Source organism: Nannobrachium achirus (assembly GCF_963921795.1).
Source record: "Nannobrachium achirus genome assembly, chromosome: 3".
Taxonomy (NCBI): Eukaryota; Metazoa; Chordata; class Actinopteri; order Myctophiformes; family Myctophidae; genus Nannobrachium; species Nannobrachium achirus.
Window position 1 is genome coordinate 72,457,199 of NC_137812.1, and position 21,864 is coordinate 72,479,062.

The 21,864-nt window shown below is 43.3% G+C and overlaps 1 protein-coding gene across 1 annotated transcript; it reads right to left on the reverse strand.

Moving 5' to 3' along the window:
• Nucleotides 1–10,532: 10,532 nt before the first annotated feature.
• On the reverse strand, nucleotides 10,533–21,856 carry LOC308281442 (uncharacterized protein). The gene is made up of 8 exons (XM_080721619.1): nucleotides 19,920–21,856; nucleotides 19,718–19,779; nucleotides 19,393–19,508; nucleotides 16,416–16,707; nucleotides 15,261–15,358; nucleotides 14,061–14,321; nucleotides 13,183–13,262; nucleotides 10,533–10,752 (listed from the first exon to the last, which is right to left on the reverse strand). The coding sequence occupies exons 1-8, from the start codon at nucleotides 21,843–21,845 to the stop codon at nucleotides 10,555–10,557; spliced, it is 3,033 nt and encodes a 1,010-aa protein (XP_080577745.1). The 5' UTR covers nucleotides 21,846–21,856; the 3' UTR covers nucleotides 10,533–10,554.
• Nucleotides 21,857–21,864: the final 8 nt, after the last annotated feature.

The following is a 21,864-nucleotide window of genomic DNA, read 5'->3' on the forward strand; positions in this document are numbered from 1 at the left end:
TAATTACAATCTGAAATATGAACCCTTGTTGTAAAAAAACAAAGTTGTCCTTTAAGCGATAGACCAGGGTTCACATCTGGGGTAAAACAGGAAAGTTACTCATCTCATCAACATGGATCTGTCACCTGCTTCTAATGATATCAACGCACTTAATGCGAAATATTCACGTGCTTTCAGACTCTTCAATGCAGAAAGTATCCAGGATACTTGGATATTCAGTATCCAATAACTCACCAATGCAGAGATATTAGTAGTAAAATGTCGACATCTAGTGGTCAACCTCAGAGGAGCGCAAAAATAAAACCTGAGGTGACTCCCAGCCTCGAACCAGATGCCAAGTGTGCTCTGTTCCCCAGTGTAACGCTCCACGCCACTGACCCTGACGGAGCGGCGCGGTATTGGGCGCCAATGACCCCCGTGAGTCGCCACCGAGGCGAGCGCTAGCGAGCCGAGTTGCCGCGACGAACGGTGGGAACGGCGCCCAATCCCACTCAGCCGCGTTAGCGAGTTATGTGCCGTTATGGACAGAATAGTAAATATTCAGTCCCTCACTATCAACATCTACCCCACTATCCACGTCATAGATAAATGCACAAAAAAGGAGTCACTTCATCTGTTCATTAGCTCAGTCAGTAGAGCACGGATGCAACAAACCCACGGTTTGGGTTCGATTTCCCTGAGGGGAATAATATTCAAGGCGAGAGATATCGGCGCATGCGTACTTCAAAGTATCCACGGAGGATACTCCTCCGTGGATACCCAGTGCATATTCTCTGCATTCAAACGTCTGAGAAATGGTGAAAAAGTCGGATTGAATGCGAAGAGAGCAGTCGAAGCCGGTGCACAAACACATATTATTTGGACACTGCTCCTACACATGAAAAATCACACTCTAAAATCACGCTGCGACCTGACGGTGGCTTATCTCCCGATTAGGGAGTCTTACAGGTGTGAATCAAGTGTGTGTGCGTGCGTGTGTGTGTTGGGGGAGTGGTGGCTTGCTGCTACTGCACTGCTGTGAGTGTTTTTGTCCAGGAAATCTCTGCATGTCCAACAACCCTCCATCCCTGAGTTCTCCCAGCTGCTGGCTCCACTACTCATCCTCTTCCTTTCTGCTTCCCAGCAACACTCATCTCAGCACCATGTTTACATTCTGATTCATTACAACATCGACGCCTCGACATTCTGTTCTCTTTACAAATACATGCGGTACATCATTTGAATCATTTCTACACAGGGTTGACACTATAAGGCCATGTTTGCTTGTGGTGGATATTTTGTCAAAATGCATTGTTTCGCCGCGGACAAACAACATGACCGTAGAATAATATTACCAGAAACACATAAAGAGAGATAGCCCTGAAATGACCATATTACAGCTCAGTAACTCTGAGAGTGTCAACATGGAACCATAACTCTCAGAGTTACGGGGGTCCTTGCAAATAAAACATTTTGAGCGCCGGTGGAAAAAGTACTAAAACATTTTACTTAAAGGCCCGCTGACACGCCCCGAAATTATAATAGCATGATACAGTAGGTCACATGGTCTCTCTGAAAACGGTCTGAAACAGTCTGAAACTCATGTCACAGTGTAATCTGGCCAGCACGTCCCTGCAGGTGGGCAACCCTAACGCCTGTTTCATATCCATAGGACTTGAAATGACGATATAAAATAGCTGATATAACTCACAAAAATATGAGTATATTTTATTGTTACTGTTGTTGTTTAGATTAAATGACGATATAAAATAGCTGATATAACTCACTAAAATATGAGTATATTTTATTGTTATTGTTGTTGTTTAGATTAAATGACGATATAAAATAGCTGATATAACTAAAAAAAAATTGAGTATATTGTTATTGTTATTGTTGTTGTTTAGATTAAAGGTACAAAATCCCGGTGGAATAAGAAAATAAATAAATAAATACCTTGTGGTGACAGCGTGAGTCCAAGGATGAGTACGATGATGATGGAGAGATGCATTGTGTTGGACAGAGAGTTCCAAATGACACCCTGGACAGATCACCTACAGCTTTTATGATGTCTGTGAAGGGGGTGTGGTGTCTGTGGTGGAGAGTTGAGAAACACTGTTCTAGTTGACCATGACTGCTGGGAACTGTGATACTATTACACTGTATAAGGTAGATAAAAACTGTACGCATAGTAATATATATATATTGCTCTAGTGTTATAATCAAGAATCAAATCAAGGCTGTGGACGTTTGTTCATTGATCACAGCAGGTTAACGATTAATGTAATTACGACGCAGCTCTTACCAGAAATCACACAATGTGTCGCTACACTTCCAATAAGGAAGACGTTTAATTACAATACTAAGATAATAAACTATATGGAGAGGGTATGGCCCTAAAAAGGAGGTCACGCGCGCACACACACACCCACACAGAGAGAGAGAGAGAGAGAGAGAGAGAGAGAGAGAGAGAGAGAGAGAGAGAGAGAGAGAGATGTGCTCGTAGATTATTTCTCTATTGTGTAACAATGCTTCCTGGCAATAACTTTTATGCCGTTGACGAGCCCTAAATGGTGTCACATACGGTAAGCTATGTAAGGCAGGGGTTTTCAAACATTCTTTTGACTCAGGTCACCCCTGTAAATAACGTTCTCATCCACAGCACCCCTAATTTACACTGTTAGTTTTCTTTTTTTAGAATCTTCGTAATACATCGTATTACACAACATAAACATGCACATATTTCCACCAGGGATGCGATATAGGCTATGTTACGGAGAAATACCCTTTATAGATGGTGAAGTGAAGTTAGACAGGAAACGGGGAGAGATATATTTTTTATTATATATTTTGATGCATGAAAGCACAATATCTTAACCATTGAAACAAAGGGATATCCCTATGACTGAGGGAAATACTATATGCTTTTGAGGCCATCAGGTTGAGACAGTGAGTCACTCTGCTACATACGTACAGGTATATGCCCAGCGAGGGTTTGAGTGAAAGAGCGATGCCAAGCGATTGAGCGTGGCAAGTGGGTGACGGGGCACCCTGGGGTGCCGTGACGGCAGTCCAGGGGTGCCGCAAGATAAATTGATAATATTTGGAATTTATTTGGACACTTAAAAATATATTTAGTATAATTTTAAATTTGAAGAACAAAGTTATTTTCAGTCAGTTCTAACCAAAATGGCTATTATCTCAACGTTTTCCTCGCAACATAATCACTAAAATATCGTCACTGTCGGGCAGAAACCTCGTATCTCCAAGTTTCAAATGTATACGTATTTTGGTAAAGCAAAGCCCTGCTTCATCATACTCGACTGTCGCACAAGACTAGTTAAAACAGCCGATCTACAAGCACACAACGCCTCGCGATGCGAGGCGTTGTGTGCTTGTAGATCTGCTGTTTTCACTAGTTTAGTACATTTTATAGATGATAAATACAAAACGGTTTTGGACATAAATGTTTCCACCCGACAACGACGATATGCTATAAATATAAGGTGCTGGGAGTGAAAATTATAATGTAGGGGTGCCTCGGATTAAAAAAATATATATTTATGGGGTGCCCTGAGACAAAAAAAGTTTGGGAACCCCTGGTCTAGAGCTCTACAGTGTTTGGGAACCCCTGGTCTAGAGCTCTACAGTGTTTGGGAACCCCTGGTCTAGAGCTCTACAGTGTTGATAAAGAGGAGATGATAAAGAATTGGAATCTGTGGATTGTTGTTCCCCGGGCTTTGTGGAATGAAGTTGGAGTGGAGGCAGGTTTATTCAGGTTTATTCACGTTTATTCACGTTTATTCACAGAGTTACAGCATCATCCCCGAGGCCCAACGCAGGCCTCAGTGTTGACACCACACACAGTACATTTATCAGTCAATGGCATATCGTCGTTGTCGGTTGGCAGGGGCGTCACACCAAATTCTGGGCCCTGGGTACAAGGATTCACTGCGGGCCCCCCATGAATGTTAACTATTGAAAAATAGCAGATATACAAGTTCACAGCGCGGCACCGAGTGCCGCGCTGCAAGCTTGTAGATCTGCTATTTTTGAAAAAGTGTGGAAAAAGTGTGCAAGAAACCCATGTTTCCATGTCAGTGGTGCTCAAACCTTTTCATGTGAAGGACCCCCAAAATGATATGAATTTGGCCACGGACCCCCATCTCAAAATATTTAGTTCCAGGGACCCCCCCGGAAGCAAAATCTGAGTTACAAATGTCCGCTTAAATACATATTCAAAGATTTGCACACATTTTCACAACTTTTCAAAAATAGCAGATCTACAAGCTCGCAGCGCGGCACACACGTATATATATATATATATATATATATATATATTAAGGGTGCCGGAAAAAATCGATATGAATCGATTATCGGTTTCAACACTAGCGATACGGCCGCACCGATGCGCGTTTACCCGGATCGGTCCAAATCGCGGCCGTATCGGTCGATGTATCGGTCCTAAAGTAATTAATCGGATTAATCGGATTTTAGCATTAAATAATTAACCTGCTGTGAAATTCTGAACTTACTTACTCATCGTTTACTGTTACAAATCATTACTTCAAAAGTGAGCGCTCTGCTAGCACAGTCAGTGCTGCAGTGCAACGGAAAGAAAAAAAAGAAAAAGCTGCCTGCTGCTCTGTCCTCCAAATAGAGCTGGGTTTCTGCGTACTGCAGTCACTGTCCTGCGGGAAGCCGCAGATCTACAAGCCCACAGGGTGTTGCATGTGTATGGGTTGTAAACTTATAGATCTGCTACTTCCGATGCAGCGTGTATGACGCTCGCATGTGCGACACACAGCGACTTGTAAACAAACCAACAACGTGGTTGAGTTCCATCACTATGGATTCATTATTCCAGTGGAGAAACGCAAGTTTGGATTTTATAAGAATGCGACAGTAATGGATAGGATTATAACACTTTTCCCAGTAGAACCCGGTTCTACTAGAACCATCAGAAGTCCCTGCGCTTGTCGACAGCAAAGGTAACGAGCACAGGTCTCCACCAGGCCACACAAATCGGCCTGTTATAGCGCCACCATGAGGCTGATTTAAAAAATGTGGGGCAGAGGTTCTGAATTAGCATCCAGGGAGTGTGTGTGCTCAGTTTGGCAGCGATCGGGCCAACGGCGCCGGAGATTAGCTGGTAACAACCAGGCCACACAAATCGGCCTGTTATAGCGCCACCATGAGGCTGATTTGAAAAATGTGGGGCAGAGGTTCTAGATTGGCATCCAGGGAGTGTGTGTGCTCAGTTTGGCAGCGATCGGGCCAACGGTGACTGAGATTAGCTGTTCACAAACTGCGAGGACGCACGGACGCACGGACGGACGCACGGACGGACGGACGGAGGGGAAAACATACTCTCCCTCAGCCTTCGGCTGGTGGAGACAATAATCACAGCATCAGCTTTTGGCTACTATAGAGTATTGGTTTTCAAAGTGGGGTCCGGGGACCCCCAAGGGTCCTTGAGGGAGTTCTAGGGGGTCCTCGGCGAAATGATAGGAACCAAATGGACCCTTGGGTATGTGTAACTCAGGGGAGTGTACAAATGGACCCTAATGGGTCCATTTGGTTCCATTTAAACTTAAGACAGCCTGATCCATGTCAAACTGGGGGTCCTTGACATTGATTTTTTTTAGAACTACTGCAGTAGAGCCATAAGATAACAAGTAGACATGATGTGTGCCAGACTTCAAATGTTGCACTTAGCCTACTTTATACTGCTGTTGTTACTGTTGTAAAGTGGATCTCTTTGAAATGATCTTATTGACTGAATAACAGCAGGCTCCTTTACTAGTTTTATTTGGTGATCTGATCTGTGGCATTGCTGAGGATTGATCTGATCTGTGGCATTGGTGAGGATGTATTTTAGTTTTTCAGTGTTATTATAGCAGCTTTGCAAAGTACAATTCACCGTTTGTCAGCCTTCTGATTGGTCCATGAGACTCCCTGACTGGCCAACCAGAAAAATACATTCACTTTTTGCAAGCGGGGGTGGAGTTCTGCAGTCGGAGAAAGTGGGAGCCGTCTTTCACCGGCTGTCCGCACTGCGGAGCACGGCCAGGCCGCTCGCGACCATAGCGTTTGCGATCATTGTAATGAATAAGCTTCAACAGACTAGTTCACATGGACCTTATCAATGGTCTAACTTGTTACGTTTGGGTACATATATTTTAAATGGTCAGAATTACGAAAAGCCAGCCTATTATGTGAGGAGATGTTGGAGGAGAACAGATTATAGTTCTCCTCTTCCTACCCAAGATGCAATGCGCGATTTCTATTCTCTCTCTGATCCAGAGGATTAAACTAATTAAAACATATATTTTCGGGGGAAAATTACTGTTTTGCTATGTAATTACTGTACCTTTTTCTTCCCTTTTTATTAATATCACATAGATGTGTTTTTTTTGGTACTTTATATAGCTGTAATGAGGCTATGAAGGAAAAAAAATCCCATCCACTTCCACTATAAAAGAATCTGCAATAGTGATTCTGTCCCACTGGGATTAAACAAATTAAAACATATATTTTCGGGGAAACCCCCTGTTTTGCAATGTAACTACTGTACCTTTGTCTTCCCTTTTTATTAATATCACCTAGATGTTTTTCCTTTGGTACTTTATATAGCTGTAATGAGGCTATGAAAAAATAAAAAATCCCATTCACTGCCACTATAAAAACAATCTGCCCAGGGTTAATGTCCCAGCCTAGTAACAGGGCAGAATGGGGCGGGATTTGCAAACTAGTGAATTATTGCACTGTACTGAAGCCTGAAGGGCCAGGCCTTTTGTGTGTTTGTTTTATATTTCTCCACCTGACCAACTGTAACTGCTAAAGTGAAGTTCTTAGAAATGGGTGTGTGAGACAGATTTTCAAACCATGTCAGTAGGCTTTGTAGTTTACATTAATTATTTTTTGTATCTACATGTCTGTGTCTATTTAGAATGAACACAACAATGACATGATACTAAAATGATTTGTCATCCATCTTTCTTTACAATTTTCTGTTATTCCATGGTCTTTTATGAGATATCCATTATTTGAAGGTCAGCAATGCTACTTTATAGATTATAGCTTCTTAATTGAATGGAAAATTAATGTTTCATTAAACGTATGTATCAGATCACACCGTATCGCATCGAATCGTATCGAATCGTATCGAATCCAATCGAATCGCATAAAATTCCACAAAATCGAAATCGTATCGAAATTGCACTGTATCGAATCGTATCGAATCGTTCTGTATGTAAGATGTATCGTCTCTGAATCGAATCGTAGCCCATGTATCGGATACGTATCGAATCGCCTTGTAAGGGATGGATACACACCCCTAATATATATATATAGTAATTACCCCCAATGACTCTGTACATTTATTGTAATAATAAATATATATTATTGAACTCAAGTCTACATGGCAAGAGTAATCAATAGAGAAAAATGTCATTTTGGGGGTCATGGTGGTCACCCTTCTCTGACCTAACCATGACACTATAGGGCTGAAAGTGTTGTTGACTGTTAAAATCAGCACAGTTTGCATCCTGATGGCGAGCAGACTCTTGCATCATCGTGGAGTCTGTGTCTCGACGCCTGGTACCTGTTTCCTCTCTCCACTACTTTTTTAGAAACTGAGAAGAGTAGCTATTTTAGTCCTTCTTGTAACTGTCAGATCAATCTCACCCTAAAAATAAATGGTGCATTTATATATCACCTTTATCCAAGGCACTTTACAACTCAGCACAAAAAGAAAGGAAACTTGACTTCTGTCTATTATTTCTCCCCTTTAATAATACCAATTTGTATTGTGTTTATATCACTTAATCGTTGATTTGTCACTTTTACAATGAGGTACAGCTTGTAAGCATGGGGCATTTGAGGCTACACAGCCAAACGTGTCAGTAGCACCAACCAAAATGATGCCAAAATGGCTTGCAATATACTGTTCTGCTGGCATTTACTCTCATTTTGGGCTTCCTGACACTGAGCTTAAACATTAACAAATTGTAAAAATGGCCAATATGCAACAAAGGTGAACTCCAAAAGAACAATATTGCAGGCCTGCCAGGCCATTTTGACAATTTTTGGAGGGGCGCTACCCACACGTTTGGCTGTGTTGCTCATTCCACGAATGCCAGATCTTTACAGGCTGTACCTCATTGTAAAGGTGACAAATCAACGATAAAAATGATATAAAACACAATACAAATTGGTATTATTAAAGGGGAGATATATTGGACCGAAGTCCAAGCTATCTTTCTTTTTGTGCTCAGTTTAGATTGTGCATTATATTCACCCATAAGTAAAAGTCTGAACTCTAAATGTACTTAAGTAAATGTACAAAAGTAACGGTATCAAAATGTAATTAAAGTACCAAAAGTAGAACGTACTCATTGTGCAGAATGTCCCATTTCAAATCTTTTGATAATAGATCTACCGTAATCGGCTATTTTCAAATAGCCGTTAATGTATGTTTTATAATAATAAATCTATACATATATAAATAAACAAGCCAGTTTTGGCCAAGGTGTGCTGTTTTAGTTTTTCTACCTTTCAGTACACAGTGGATTGTGACATTTTCTATTATGAAACATAGGGTTTTAGTAACATTTTCTATGTGTATGTTTCATTGTGCTGCTACATTTCATGATCTAAATTCACATGTGTATACTAAGGCAGTGGTTCTCAACCTTTTCAAGCCGCGGCCCCCAAAATCATAACATTTTAACCCCCCCCCCCAATATTTCACTATTTTAACCCCCCCCCCCCCCCCCCCCCGACGAGCACTAAGAGTTGAGGCATTACATTTTGTATAACACGGTTCTATTGTGAAAATAGCCGATCTACATGCTTGCGAGGCGTTGTGAGCATGTAGATCTGCTATTTTCACAATTTCTGCCTCTAATATTTGACAATTTGGACAATGTTTAATTTGTCATTTTAGAGGTATTAAAATGTCCTTAAATTGTCACTTTAGAAATGTGCAGATACCCTCTATACACTTAAACTTTATGATGGATTGTTTGCTGTTGAGAGTGAAAACAATGTTGCACATAAAGTTAATCATCTGAGGACTCCCCAAAATAATTTGGCATTGCAATAATTTAACATTGGTTCTCAACCCACAGGTTGAGAACCAATGTACTAAGGCCAATACTTGTTTCAGATGTTAGGTAGATGTATGAAACTATGAATGACATCCGAGAAAGATTTTGAGTTGCCAAAATCAGTATAGAAGAAATGTACAAGCAAAAACAGCAGCACAAGATTTACGTTTTTTTGTTATTCACTTTTATATACAATTCTGTCTGCTGACAAAAATCGTACAGGTGCCAAAGTCAAACAAGTCATCAACATTAGCCATCAACAAAAAGCACATACAAAGGGAAATACTATTAGGATATACACATGTACATAGCCTCAGCAAGTTCTCACTATAAACCCCCCATTAACAAAATAGCCGGATGTGTTGCCAGAGTTGTGAGAGGAATAAGCAACCAGGTCTACGAAAACAAGCCTAAAACAAGTGATTCATAGGCCAAATGAGCACGTTAAAGGGATCCCTGGCTAATACAACAAATATGCCTTTATACATTATAATTGTCCTCTATAAATACAATGTAAAATTAAAAACACCTTGATTATTGTATTTCTTCTAGAAATAGCTAATATTTCACTCAATAGGGGAAATGCCTGTTGCAAGTTGATGATGTCATAAATGTAATGTGTGATCTATCCCTATGGAATTTATGGCATGCATGTGCAAATAAAAACAAACATAATACTTCCTATGGTTAATATGAGCATCAAATCAATATTTCAAATGTGTTTTTTGCACATGCATGCCATAAATTCCATAGAGATAGATCACACATGACATTTATGATATCATCAACTTGCGACAGGCATTTCCCCTATTGAGTGAAATATTAGCTATTTCTAGAAGAAATACAATATTTAAGGTGTTTTAATTTTACATTGTAGTTATAGAGGACAATTATAATGTATTAAGGCGTATTTGTCGTATTAACCAGGGATCCTTTTAAAACCAATATACGTCGGCTATTTCAAAATGGCCGCTCTACAAGCTCACAAATGCAACCAAGTGCCATTAATTTACAAGACCTAAGTAACTTGAAAAATAACCATACTGTAAATACCAACTTGAAAAAGAATCGTGATAAGATCGTGCCTCGTGATACCACTTGAAAATAATATTGTGATATTGTATTTTTTCCATGTCGCCCACCCCAGTGCTATACGTCTCCATCCAACGGTCGATAACCGAGGATGTTATCGTCACTGTCGGGCAGAAACCTCGTATCTCCAAGTTTCAAATTTGTAAATTTTTTCGCAAAAGTAAAGCACTGCTTCATCACACAAGGCTGTCGCACGAAAGTAGTGAAAACAGCCGATCTACAAGCACACAACGCCAAGCGGTGCGAGGCGTTGTGTGCTTGTAGATCGGCTGTTTTCACTAGTTTAATCATTGTAAAAATGATTAATACAAAACAAACGGTATTGGACATACAAGGTTTCCATCCGACAACAACAGTATGCTTGACATTAGCATCACACTATGGAGTAGAGAAATCCCCCCACAAAAGCCTTTTTTTTCCCTCTAATTCTTTTCTTTTTTTTGGGTAATAATGGGCCCCGCCTGCCGGTTGTCCACCGCGGGTAAACCAACACAGGACAGTCGGAGCCTTTGACAACGGAGTCCTCTTCTTCATCAGAGGAGGGGCTTTCTTTGCCGTGGTCAGGTGACTCCTTAGGAACGGAAAACAAGGAAAAGGTCAAGCTGAGAACCGTTCAAACTAGAAAAGAAAGATTCTATGACATTTTTAAAGGGATATTTCACTTTCAAAAAAATCTTTTTGTCATTTTATTGTCTAATCAGGCTTTTGGGAACACCTAGGACAGTTTTTGAATAACGTCATTCAGTATTTAGATATTTGATATTCATTTCCCCCATATCTCCCTTCCAGGACCATTATAACTTCAAACTCTATTTTAACCATGATAGATTCAATTAAAACACCTGTCCTTTTTTCTGGTGACTCCTGACACCCTCCGAATATGTGAGCAGGCCGTGTTTTTTCGATAATATTTTTCATTGATTTCTATTATGTTTATTGGGGAAATGAAAATTATTAAATACAATAAAAGCTTATAAAAACATAAATGAAAAAACGTATCGAAAAAATACGGCCTGCTCACCTATCCGGAGGGTGTTCGGAGTCACCAGAAAAAAGGACGGTTGTTTTCATCGAATCTATGATGGTTAAAATAGAGTTCAAAGTTATGTTGGGTTTGTATAGTGTGTGCCAGCGGCTACGTCATTGTAGTCCTTAGCGGCCATTTCTTGGGTAAAAACACAGGTGTTTTAATTGTTTGATTGCATAGAACTAATGCTTTACTCCAATCAGAACACCTGTGTAAGGCTGTGTTTACCCAAGAAATGGCCGCTCTTAGAACTACATTTGGCACACCCTATAGGAAGGTCCTGGGCAAAATGGGGGAAATGAATATCAAATATCTAAATACTGAATGAAGAAATTCAAAAACTGTCCTGGCTGTTCCCAAAAGCCTGATTAGACGATAAAATGACAAAAATAGTTTTTTTGAAAGTGAAATATCCCTTTAAGTGTGCCTGCAGCTTGCTAAGTGTGTGCAACCGTTTTATCAAACACTCCTCATCCAGGGCCCATTCCTATACAAACTCAATGTAACTTCAAACTCCATTTAATCCATGATAGATTCATCAAAAACACACGTCTTTTTACTGGTGACTCATACTAGCCTCCGAATACGTGAGCTGGCAGTGTTTTTTTTTTTTTTTTTTTTTTTTTCATTTTATTTTTTGGGAAAATGAAAAAACATTATTAAAACCTTAAAATGCTATCTTTCATGTATGGTCATTGAGGGTAGACGAGTGCTACGGTAAGTGCTATGGGTTTAGGTGGAGTCTGAAGAGGTGAGTCTTCAGACCACGGTGGAAGCTAGGGAGTGAGTCTGTAGTTCTAATGGAAGCTAGGGAGTGAGTCTGTAGTTCTAATGGAAGCAAGGGAGTGAGTCTGTAGTTCTAATGGAAGCTAGGGAGTGAGTCTGTAGTTCTAATGGAAGCTAGGGAGTGAGTCTGTAGTTCTAATGGAAGTTAGTAGGGAGTGAGTATGTAGTTCTAATGGAAGCTAGGGAGTGAATCTGTAGTTCTAATGGAAGCAAGGGAGTGAGTCTGTAGTTCTAATGGAAGCAAGGGAGTGAGTCTGTAGTTCTAATGGAAGCTAGGGAGTGAGTCTGTAGTTCTAATGGAAGCTAGGGAGTGAGTCTGTAGTTCTAATGGAAGTTAGTAGGGAGTGAGTATGTAGTTCTAATGGAAGCTAGGGAGTGAATCTGTAGTTCTAATGGAAGCAAGGGAGTGAGTCTGTAGTTCTAATGGAAGCTAGGGAGTGAGTCTGTAGTTCTAATGGAAGCTAGGGAGTGAGTCTGTAGTTCTAATGGAAGTTAGTAGGGAGTGAGTATGTAGTTCTAATGGAAGCTAGGGAGTGAATCTGTAGTTCTAATGGAAGCAAGGGAGTGAGTCTGTAGTTCTAATGGAAGCTAGGGAGTGAGTCTGTAGTTCTAATGGAAGCTAGGGAGTGAGTCTGTAGTTCTAATGGAAGTTAGGGAGTGAGTCTGTAGTTCTAATGGAAGTTAGGGAGTGAGTCTGTAGTTCTAATGGAAGCTAGGGAGTGAGTCTGTAGTTCTAATGGAAGCTAGGGAGTGAGTCTGTAGTTCTAATGGAAGTTAGGGAGTGAGTCTGTAGTTCTAATGGAAGTTAGGGAGTGAGTCTGTAGTTCTAATGGAAGTTAGTAGGGAGTGAGTCTGTAGTTCTAATGGAAGCTAGGGAGTGAGTCTGTAGTTCTAATGGAAGCTAGTAGGGAGTGAGTATGTAGTTCTAATGGAAGCTAGGGAGTGAATCTGTAGTTCTAATGGAAGCTAGGGAGTGAATCTGTAGTTCTAATGGAAGCTAGGGAGTGAGTCTGTAGTTCTAAGTGCAACAAGGAGTTTATTCCACAGTTTGGGGGCCCAGGAGGGCGAACGGTCTAGGACGAGTGGATTTTAGCGAGGGTTCTGTCAGCATCCCTGTGTTGGCTGATCTGAGCGAACGGGTGGGGTTGTAGGGGTTGATCAGGCTTTGGAGGTATGGAGGTTCCGTACCTTTGGTTTGCGTCTGGCAGAGTCGTCATCACGTGTGGCAGAGTCACGGGGATGTTTCAAGCTGTCACGAGAAGAAAGTTCTGCAGACAGTGGTGGGAAAGAAAGTTAAAGCATGCCCTGGGCTACATCTGAGCAACATGTTGGCACAAATCCCTAATTACCCCCGACTACCGGCCAATGCTGGATAGTAGTCTGGAGCCTTAGGGGGATAGAATGGTCATTCTGTCACACTGTGTGGATAGTAGTCTGGAGCCTTAGGGGGATAGAATGGTCATTCTGTCACACTGTGTGGATAGTAGTCTGGAGCCTTAGGGGGATAGAATGGTCATTCTGTCACACTGTGTGGATAGTAGTCTGGAGCCTTAGGGGGATAGAATGGTCATTCTGTCACACTGTGTGGATAGTAGTCTGGAGCCTTAGGGGGATAGAATGGTCATTCTGTCACACTGTGTGGATAGTAGTCTGGAGCCTTAGGGGGATAGAATGGTCATTCTGTCACACTGTGAAAAGTGATGACTCATCATTAAACCATTGTTTTGTGGGGCAATGGAAAGTTTGTTGTGCAAAACAAATGTTTGCAATGGATTCAGAATCATGACAAACCCCTAGTCAGACCCCTCACATCCTACTTAAAGCAGATGTTTTATTTTCTGGGTATTTTCCTCCTGTATAAAAAGTCAAAGGGGGCCTACTTGATTTGGCTGCTGTTGCGACCCCGAATGGTCGCCGACTCGGGCTCCCTATCTAAATCATTAGAGCAAGCACTGGGCTACATCTGTGCAAACATATGGTGCTTTTAGACTGATTTGCACAAAATGACCAATTTAACGGTATCCCCCTATAAGGCCCCGGACTACTAGAGAGAGGACAATGCTGACCTGGTGAGTTGCTGCTCCTTCTCTCAGGACCGTGGCTGGTAGAGGAGGAGGAGGACACTATGATGTGATGACCAGGACAGTTAATGGTTCTGCTCTCAGGAGCTCGTCTAGTGGAGGAAGCTGTCCCTTTGTGAAGACCTGGTGAACTGCTCTTCTCTGGTCCATGGCTAGTGGAAGAGGAACCTTTGTGATGACCTGGTGACTGGCTCCTTCTCTTCTCTGGTCCATGGCTAGTGGAGGAGGAGGACCCTTTGTGATGACCTGGAGATAGGGGTGGGCGATATGGAAAAAAAATATACAATATCACAATATTTTTCCAAGCTGTATCACGATACACAATCTTATCACGGTTCGTTTTCATGTTTATTTTTCAAGTTACAACAACCACCTACACTACAAGTTAACAAAAACTAAAAGAAAGTGGAGTAACAGACCATTTAGACCAGTGGTCCTCAAAGTGGGATTCCTTTAGGGAGGTCTAAATTTACAGAATACAAATGAAACCAAATGGACCCTTACGGGTCCATTTAGTTTCATGTGTATACTGTCAGAGTTAAGGGGAGAACTGGACATTTTGAAGTTTGAGAACCACTGATTTTTTACCAAAATGCAGGTTTAAATGAATTCTGCAATGAATCTCTCTATTAAAACTCATCCAGTGCCCGGCATCTCCACTAGAGAGCGCCCAGTGGCCAGAGAATCCACCATAGACATACGCTGTATATGCACAAGCCGTGCGCAGCCATGACGCGCCTGAACACTTTCATTTGTGTCATGAACAGGAACAGGATGAAGTTAGCTTGAAGTTAGCTATTGGCTACCACTCATTTTAGAAGCCCAATTTTTGGCGATTTAGCCATGATTAAACCTTGCGCACCTCATGGATAGGCATAGAACAGAGAAAATTAGCTCCAAAGATCCTGGATTGCATTGGAGTGGACGGCAAATATCGGCGGCGCGACGCTCTCGCGGGCCGATGTAAACAAATCGCGGCCGGCGGCCGGCTCGAAAATTTAGGGTGTTTAAATAATTTTATATAATATCCCGAACTAGTTCGGGATCGGCCCCCCGGACGAAAAAAAGGCTGAAATAAAGCCGAACTAGTTATATGTACAGTATATACGATATCTCTGAAAAGGCATGTTGTGGAGACATTGTATCGTCTCAACGATATTCCTCACCGCATCGCCCATCCCCTACCTGGAGAGTTACTGGTTCTTCTCTCGGGTCCATGGCTCGTGGAGGACGAGGAACCTCTGGGATGACCGGGAGAACTTCTCTTTCGCCTCTCAGCAGTGCTGTCACAATTATGACATTTTACATGACGATTAATTGTCACTCAAATAATTGCGATTGACGATTTAATTGTGTTTTTTTGGTCGTTGGCTTGTGTAGGCTTTGAAGTTGCACATGGCAGATAATGACGCATAACCTAAATATACAAAGAAATGACTGACATATTTGACAACTTTATACTTAAAAAAAGGACATTGATAGTGGGAATAGCCGATCTACAAACTCACAACACGTCGCATCATTGTGACGCGTTGTGAGCTTGTAGATCTGCTATTTCCACTCTTTTTGAAAATGTTTGAAAATATATGTGTCACCGCTAGATCGAGAATCAGTTAGATCGAGTACCGGAGCGCTCGTGGGGCGGAACAAGAGGTCGCGTTGATCCACAACAACGACAACGAAGCGTCGGCAGGAATGATAGCGCCTCATCACCCCACGGAGGTTAGGGTTGGGCATAGTTTTACTGAGGTTAAGGTTAGGGTTAGGGTTAGAGTTAGGCATTGTAAGCTAATGGCTAAACACATCTGAGCTAGGCTAGTAGATAAACAACGAAAGAGGTGTCGCAAACGAGTGACGTCAGCGACTACACAAGTGAATGGCTGTTGTCGCCATCTCATGGTGAATACGCAGAATTACACAGGTGCGCTGATAAGAGACTATCAAAGTGAATTGATCCAGGTGGTAGGGTAGGGGTGTGGTATGAACGACAAAAACGAGCGCTCTTACCACGATCTCACTGAGTTACCCAATCTCACTGTAACATATCGTCGTTGTCGGGTGAAAACCTTGTATGTCCAAAACCGTTTGTTTTGCATAATATCATTTAAAAAAAGATTTAAACTAGTGAATACAGCCGATCTACAAGCACACAACTGCCGTGTCTAGTTTTCACTTGTACGATGAAGCAGGGCTTTGCTTTGCGACAGAACGTACATTTTTGAAACTTGGAGATACGAGGTTCCCAGCCGACAACGACGATATGAATGTTCTTTCAACAAGATTATGACGATTCTGACAAAATAATTGCGATTAGACGATTATGTAATAAGGCAGGCCTACCTCTCAGGTGCATGTCTAGTAGAGGATGAGGAGCCTTTGTGATGACCTGGAGATCTGCTTCTTCTCTTCTCAGGTCCATGTCTAGCGGTGGAGGACCCACTGTGATGACCTGTTGAGTTACTGTTTTTTCCCTCAGGTCCTTGTCTACTAGAGGAGGACCCTTTATGATGACCTGGAGATCTGCTTCTTCTCTTCTCAGGTCCACGTCTAGTGGAAGACCCACTGTGATGACCTGTTGAGTTACTGGTTCTTCCTTCAGGTCCTTGTCTAGAGGAGGACCCACTGTGATGACCTGGTAGATAGATAGATACCTTTATTATCCCAAGGGGGAAAATCAGTTGCCCAGAGGCAGCACAGCAGTATAAGGTTATTTACAAAGTTACAGAGAAGTAAAAAACAAGAACAGAGTACAGTAAAGAGCAAGGTACATTAAGAGAGGGAGCGAATAATATATAAATATATATACATAAAGTGTCCTTAAGCACAACTATCAAAAAAGTACAGTGTCCAAATCAAATTCGTATATTACTAGTAAGACACCTCAGGGTGACTTGCGACCTCAGGGTGACATGCGACGCCCTAAAGGGCGAGGTCGCGCCAATTCTTGGCCATCTGGCCAGTGATGTATGTTACAGTATGTTTGGGTAACTCAGGACGTTCATTGTAAGAGCGCTTGTTTTGTCGTTCACCACACACTAATCACCACCAGATGGCGACGACAGCCCATAGACAGCCATTCACTAGTGCAGGCGCTGACGTCACTCGTTTGCGACTCTCTTTCTTTATTTACTAGCCTAGCTGGGCGGTGTTTAGCCATTAGCTTAGCCATTAGCTTACTATGAGCGTTTATCGTGGGCTTGCCCAGGCCGTAATATAACGATTGCATTCACCACGGCTTTGTAACTCGCGCGGCTCGGGGGCAAAGAGCAGGACCAAGGTCCGCTGGCCTTCGCGCCGCTTGCAATGTCGTGGACAATCGAGCGGCTCCGCCTGGAGGACGTTGTTGTGGGCGACCGCTTGTTCCGCCCCGTGCTGCACGGCGAGTGCTCCGTTTCTCGACCGTACTGTTTCTCTAACAAACCGTGACATATATATGTTACTCATATATGGAGACCCCTTCATGATAGTTATGTTATGTCAAAACATGCCCATATATTACCAAATATGGGCATTCCCATATATGTCCGTAATATTGATAACATAATATCCTTAATAATGTCCTTAATATTGACAATATAGGAATCTCCATATATGGGCATAAAACGTACGTAAGTAATGCCAAGCAGGGCCTTGGTGAGTTAGGGCCTTGGTTTGATGCCTGTGGATCTCCATATACTGTATAGGCATAAGGGGGTACCCTAACATTCTCATTTTCGGCCTGGGGTTTATGACATCAGAAATCTCCATCTATGGGCATAACATATATTGCATGTATATGGATACATACAGTATTATTATTAATAAAGGATCAAATAAAATGAAAAGTCTATATATGGGTCATTCCCAGAAAAAGAAAAAAATTATGCCCATACATGGAGATTTCTTGATGAGCAAGTACAGGAAGTGATGTCACGTGACATCCGTTTTATGCCCATGTATGTCTGCTGTACCACATCACTGTGAGTCACTGACATCACGTGACATCACTTCCTATACTGACAGTCAGACAATACTGACAGTCAGACAAGCTACGAGATTTCTCAGGGTATAGTGCGACCTTCGGTCGCAATAAGTACGTTTTACCAATATAGGGTTTAAACGGTATTGGATAAGCAGCTCAATAAGTACGTTTTACCAATAGAGGGTTTAAACGGTATTGGATAAGCAGCTCGGCAAATAAAAGGTAAATTGATCCCAGTGCACACAACGGAGGACGATTTCACAATGAATTAAATCTCCACGTTACGATTATCGTGAGCGTTTTTTATCTGCCCAAATATGGGCTGGTGAGGTCAGACTTAGTGTGATGCGTAGGTTATCTCCATATATGGAGATTCAACTTCAATGAGTAACCATGGCAAATCACACCGTACACAAATGACCCTTATATAAGACCGGCATTATCTACCGACAGCTGCTATAAGCCAACCCTGGCGATAAGGTCTGAGTCGAAGAAATGCTTCTTTCCTGGCAAGAATTGCCCCTTTATACTGTAGGGCTCGTTTGTGTATTGTATGACATCACGCCACATCATCGGCTGAGGACTGTGTGATGTCATCATATCTCCATATATGGAGACATAAGTTGCTCATGCCCAAATATGGGCTGGTGAGGTCAGACTTATTGTGATGCGTAGGTTATCTCCATATATGGAGATTCAACTTCAATGAGTAACCATGGCAAACTGCCAACTGCCCGTATGTCTTGATAATTGGTAAAACAAACTTTTGGCCTATTTGTGGAGATAAGCGACCAACGGTCACTTATCTCCCGATTAGGGAGTCTTACTGGTGTTAATTCAAAGCATACAGGCATTTTCTTAAAACATTTGGTTGCAAGGAATTGCATGGCGAATCATTGTTGTGGTTTGGGCTTTAAAGCCATCAACCGAGGCATAGTAAGTAAGCCATTATATACAAGACAATCGATAAATGCAGCCCTAGGGCAGTGGTTCTCAACCTGTGGGTTGAGACCCACAGGGGAGTCCCCAAATGATTTTGGGGGGGTCCCCATGAAACATTGCGTTTTCTCACTCTACAGTAAACAAACCAACAGAACGATAATAGAACCGTGTTATACAAAATGTAATGCCTCTTAGTCAGTGTGTGGGGGTCCCCAGTTAAAATATGATTATTTTGGGGTTCGCGGCCTGAAAAGGTTGAGAACCACTGCCCTCCTAGGGTAAGATGATGTGCTTTTCACATCTTATAGAAAGACAGAGTATGATGTTCTCGTGCGCGCGCGTGTGTGCGTGTGTGTGTGTGTGTGTGTGTGTGTGTGTGTGTGTGTGCGTGCGTGCGTGCGTGCGCTATTGCACCTGGTTTCAGTCGCTCCCTCTCCCTCTCCGTTCTCTCTCTCCTGGCTGAGACAGCGCCGGAGGGAGAGCGCTCCCTGGTGGCTGGGAGGTCATCTTGACCCAGGGAGAGTTGAGCCCTATGGTAGAAGAGCAGCACAACGTAGGATAAGATTTGATACAGGATTTACATTGTTCTTTTTAAAGGACATAATTATGTTCATTCTCATATTCTGCATTTGTGGAGTATTAAAGGTGACAAAACAACATTTCAAAATGCTGCTCTTAAAAATGGAAGACAAAAAAATAAAAAGGTTTCTACAGGACAATGAATGAATGATCTCCTCACTTGTTTTGTAGGTCTCTGAAGTACTCGGTGATCTTTGCTTTCTTCACCTGATCACTCCAGTCCTGGAGAGAGAGAGAGAGAGAGAGAGAGAGAGAGAGAGAGAGAGAGAGAGAGAGAGTAGTGTTAAATTCAAAGCATGCAGGCATTCTTTAAAAGAGGCCCACCCATAGACAATGAGACCATATGACACGTTGGCACTTACCTTAGGAGACTCTGAGAGATCACACATGGTGGAGGGAGTGGGTGTCCTCTGGGTGCCGTCACCTGGTTCTGAGACAGAGGACCACGGAGCCGGACGCCAGGATGAGGACGGCTGGTCGCTCCGTGTTTCAGATGAAGAACTAGGTTTGGGACGGTCACTTCTGTAGTCTTGGTCTGGATGACCAGGTCTGGGAGGTAGGGGACATTCTGCCTCCACAGGTGACTGTTTGCTCCTGTGAACTTCACCACTCGACATGTGGTAATCCAGGTATCTGTGTATATTATTTGACACAGTGGGCTGTGCACCAAACTGCCACCGCTCATGCGTTTCTTGTTTAGGAAGCGAGGAGGATGCTGTTTTTCCTTCACTAGACAGCGGCTCTCTCTGTATGAAAGCCTCTCTGCTGCTGCTGAAAACAGTGGTTAGATTCGAATGACCGTAATCAAATGCTTCAGGTGAAGGATTAGGTTTGGGACCGTCCCTTCTGTAGTCTAGGTGTGGATGAGCAGATCTAGGAGGCAGGGGACATTCTGCCACAGGTGACCGTTTGCTCCTGTGAACTTCGCCACTCGACATGCGGTAATCTCGGTCTCCGTGCATGTTTGGCACAGCGGGCTGTGCACCAAACTGCCACCTTTCAGGCGCGACGTCCATTTCTTGTCTAGGAAGTGAAGACGACGCTGGTGGACAAGGAGGAGATGCCATTTTTATTTCATTAGACAGCGGCTCTCTCGGTATGAAAGCCTCTCTGCCGCCGCTGCTGAGAACAGTGCTTAGACTTGAATGGCCGTAATCAAATGTTTCAGATGAAGGGTAGCGATTGAGACCGTCTCTTCTGTAGTCTGGGTCTGGACGACCAGATCTGGGAGGCAGGGGACGTTCTTCTGCCGCAGCAGGTGACTGTTTGCTCCTGTGAACTTCGCCACTTGACATGTGGTAATCCTGGTCTCCGTGCATATTATTTGGCACAGCGGGCTGCGGACCAACCTGCCACCTTTCATGCTGAGGCGTGACGTCCATTTCTTGTTTAGGAAGTGAGGAGGACGCTGGTGGACGAGGAGATTCTCCTTCACTGGACAGCGTCTCTCTCGGTATGAAAGCCTCTCTGCCGCCGCCGCTCCTGAAAACAGTACTTATACTTGAATGGCCGTATTCAATGCAGAGACCGGACGCTTCCGGGGATCGCTGACGTCCCGAGCTTCCCTGCGAGGAGGAAGGAGGAGGAGGCGGCATCGTTTCACGACGGGCTGCGCGTTGTGTGGCGTTCTGAGAATACGAAGAGGAGGAGGAGGAAGCTGCAATGTTCTGCTCATTTGGTTTCCTCCTACCCAGCATGTCCTGAAGGAGGTAGGGTAGTTTATCAGGCGTTAGCTGATCCTCAGGGTACTGACTGAGGAGCTCCAGATCCCGGCTGGAGAGCCCCAAGCCGGCCAAGATGCTCCCCGCACTTTCTCGGACACCCTGCGCAACGCCCACATCTCCACTGTGAGAGCCCCTGGTCTGAGGGAGAGGTGGTTCATGCATCCATGCCTGCTTTTCTCTGACACCTTGTCCATCCACATCTCGACTATGAGAGCCCCTGGTCGGAGGGGGAGGTGGTCCGTGCGTCCAGGCCTGCTTTTCTCTGACACCCTGTCCATCCACATCTCCACTGTGAGAGCCCCTGGTCGGAGGGGAAGGTGGTCTGTGCGTCCATGCCTGCAGACCCGCTGCAGAGTGGCTGCTCTGGGCGGGCTGCTGTTGTTGGGTCACGGTGGAGGGAGGACTGGAGAACGTTTGGCCAGGGTGTTGTTGGTAGTCTGACCGATCCGGCGCCGCACGCTCCAACGGCACGCGCTGGTGGCCCGGTTGGCTCTCGGAGAGACGCTGCGGGGCGGAGCTATAATAGCCCCCGGGTCCTGACCCGTTCGTACGGTCCGAATACATGTCCAGGTCCCTGGAGCTC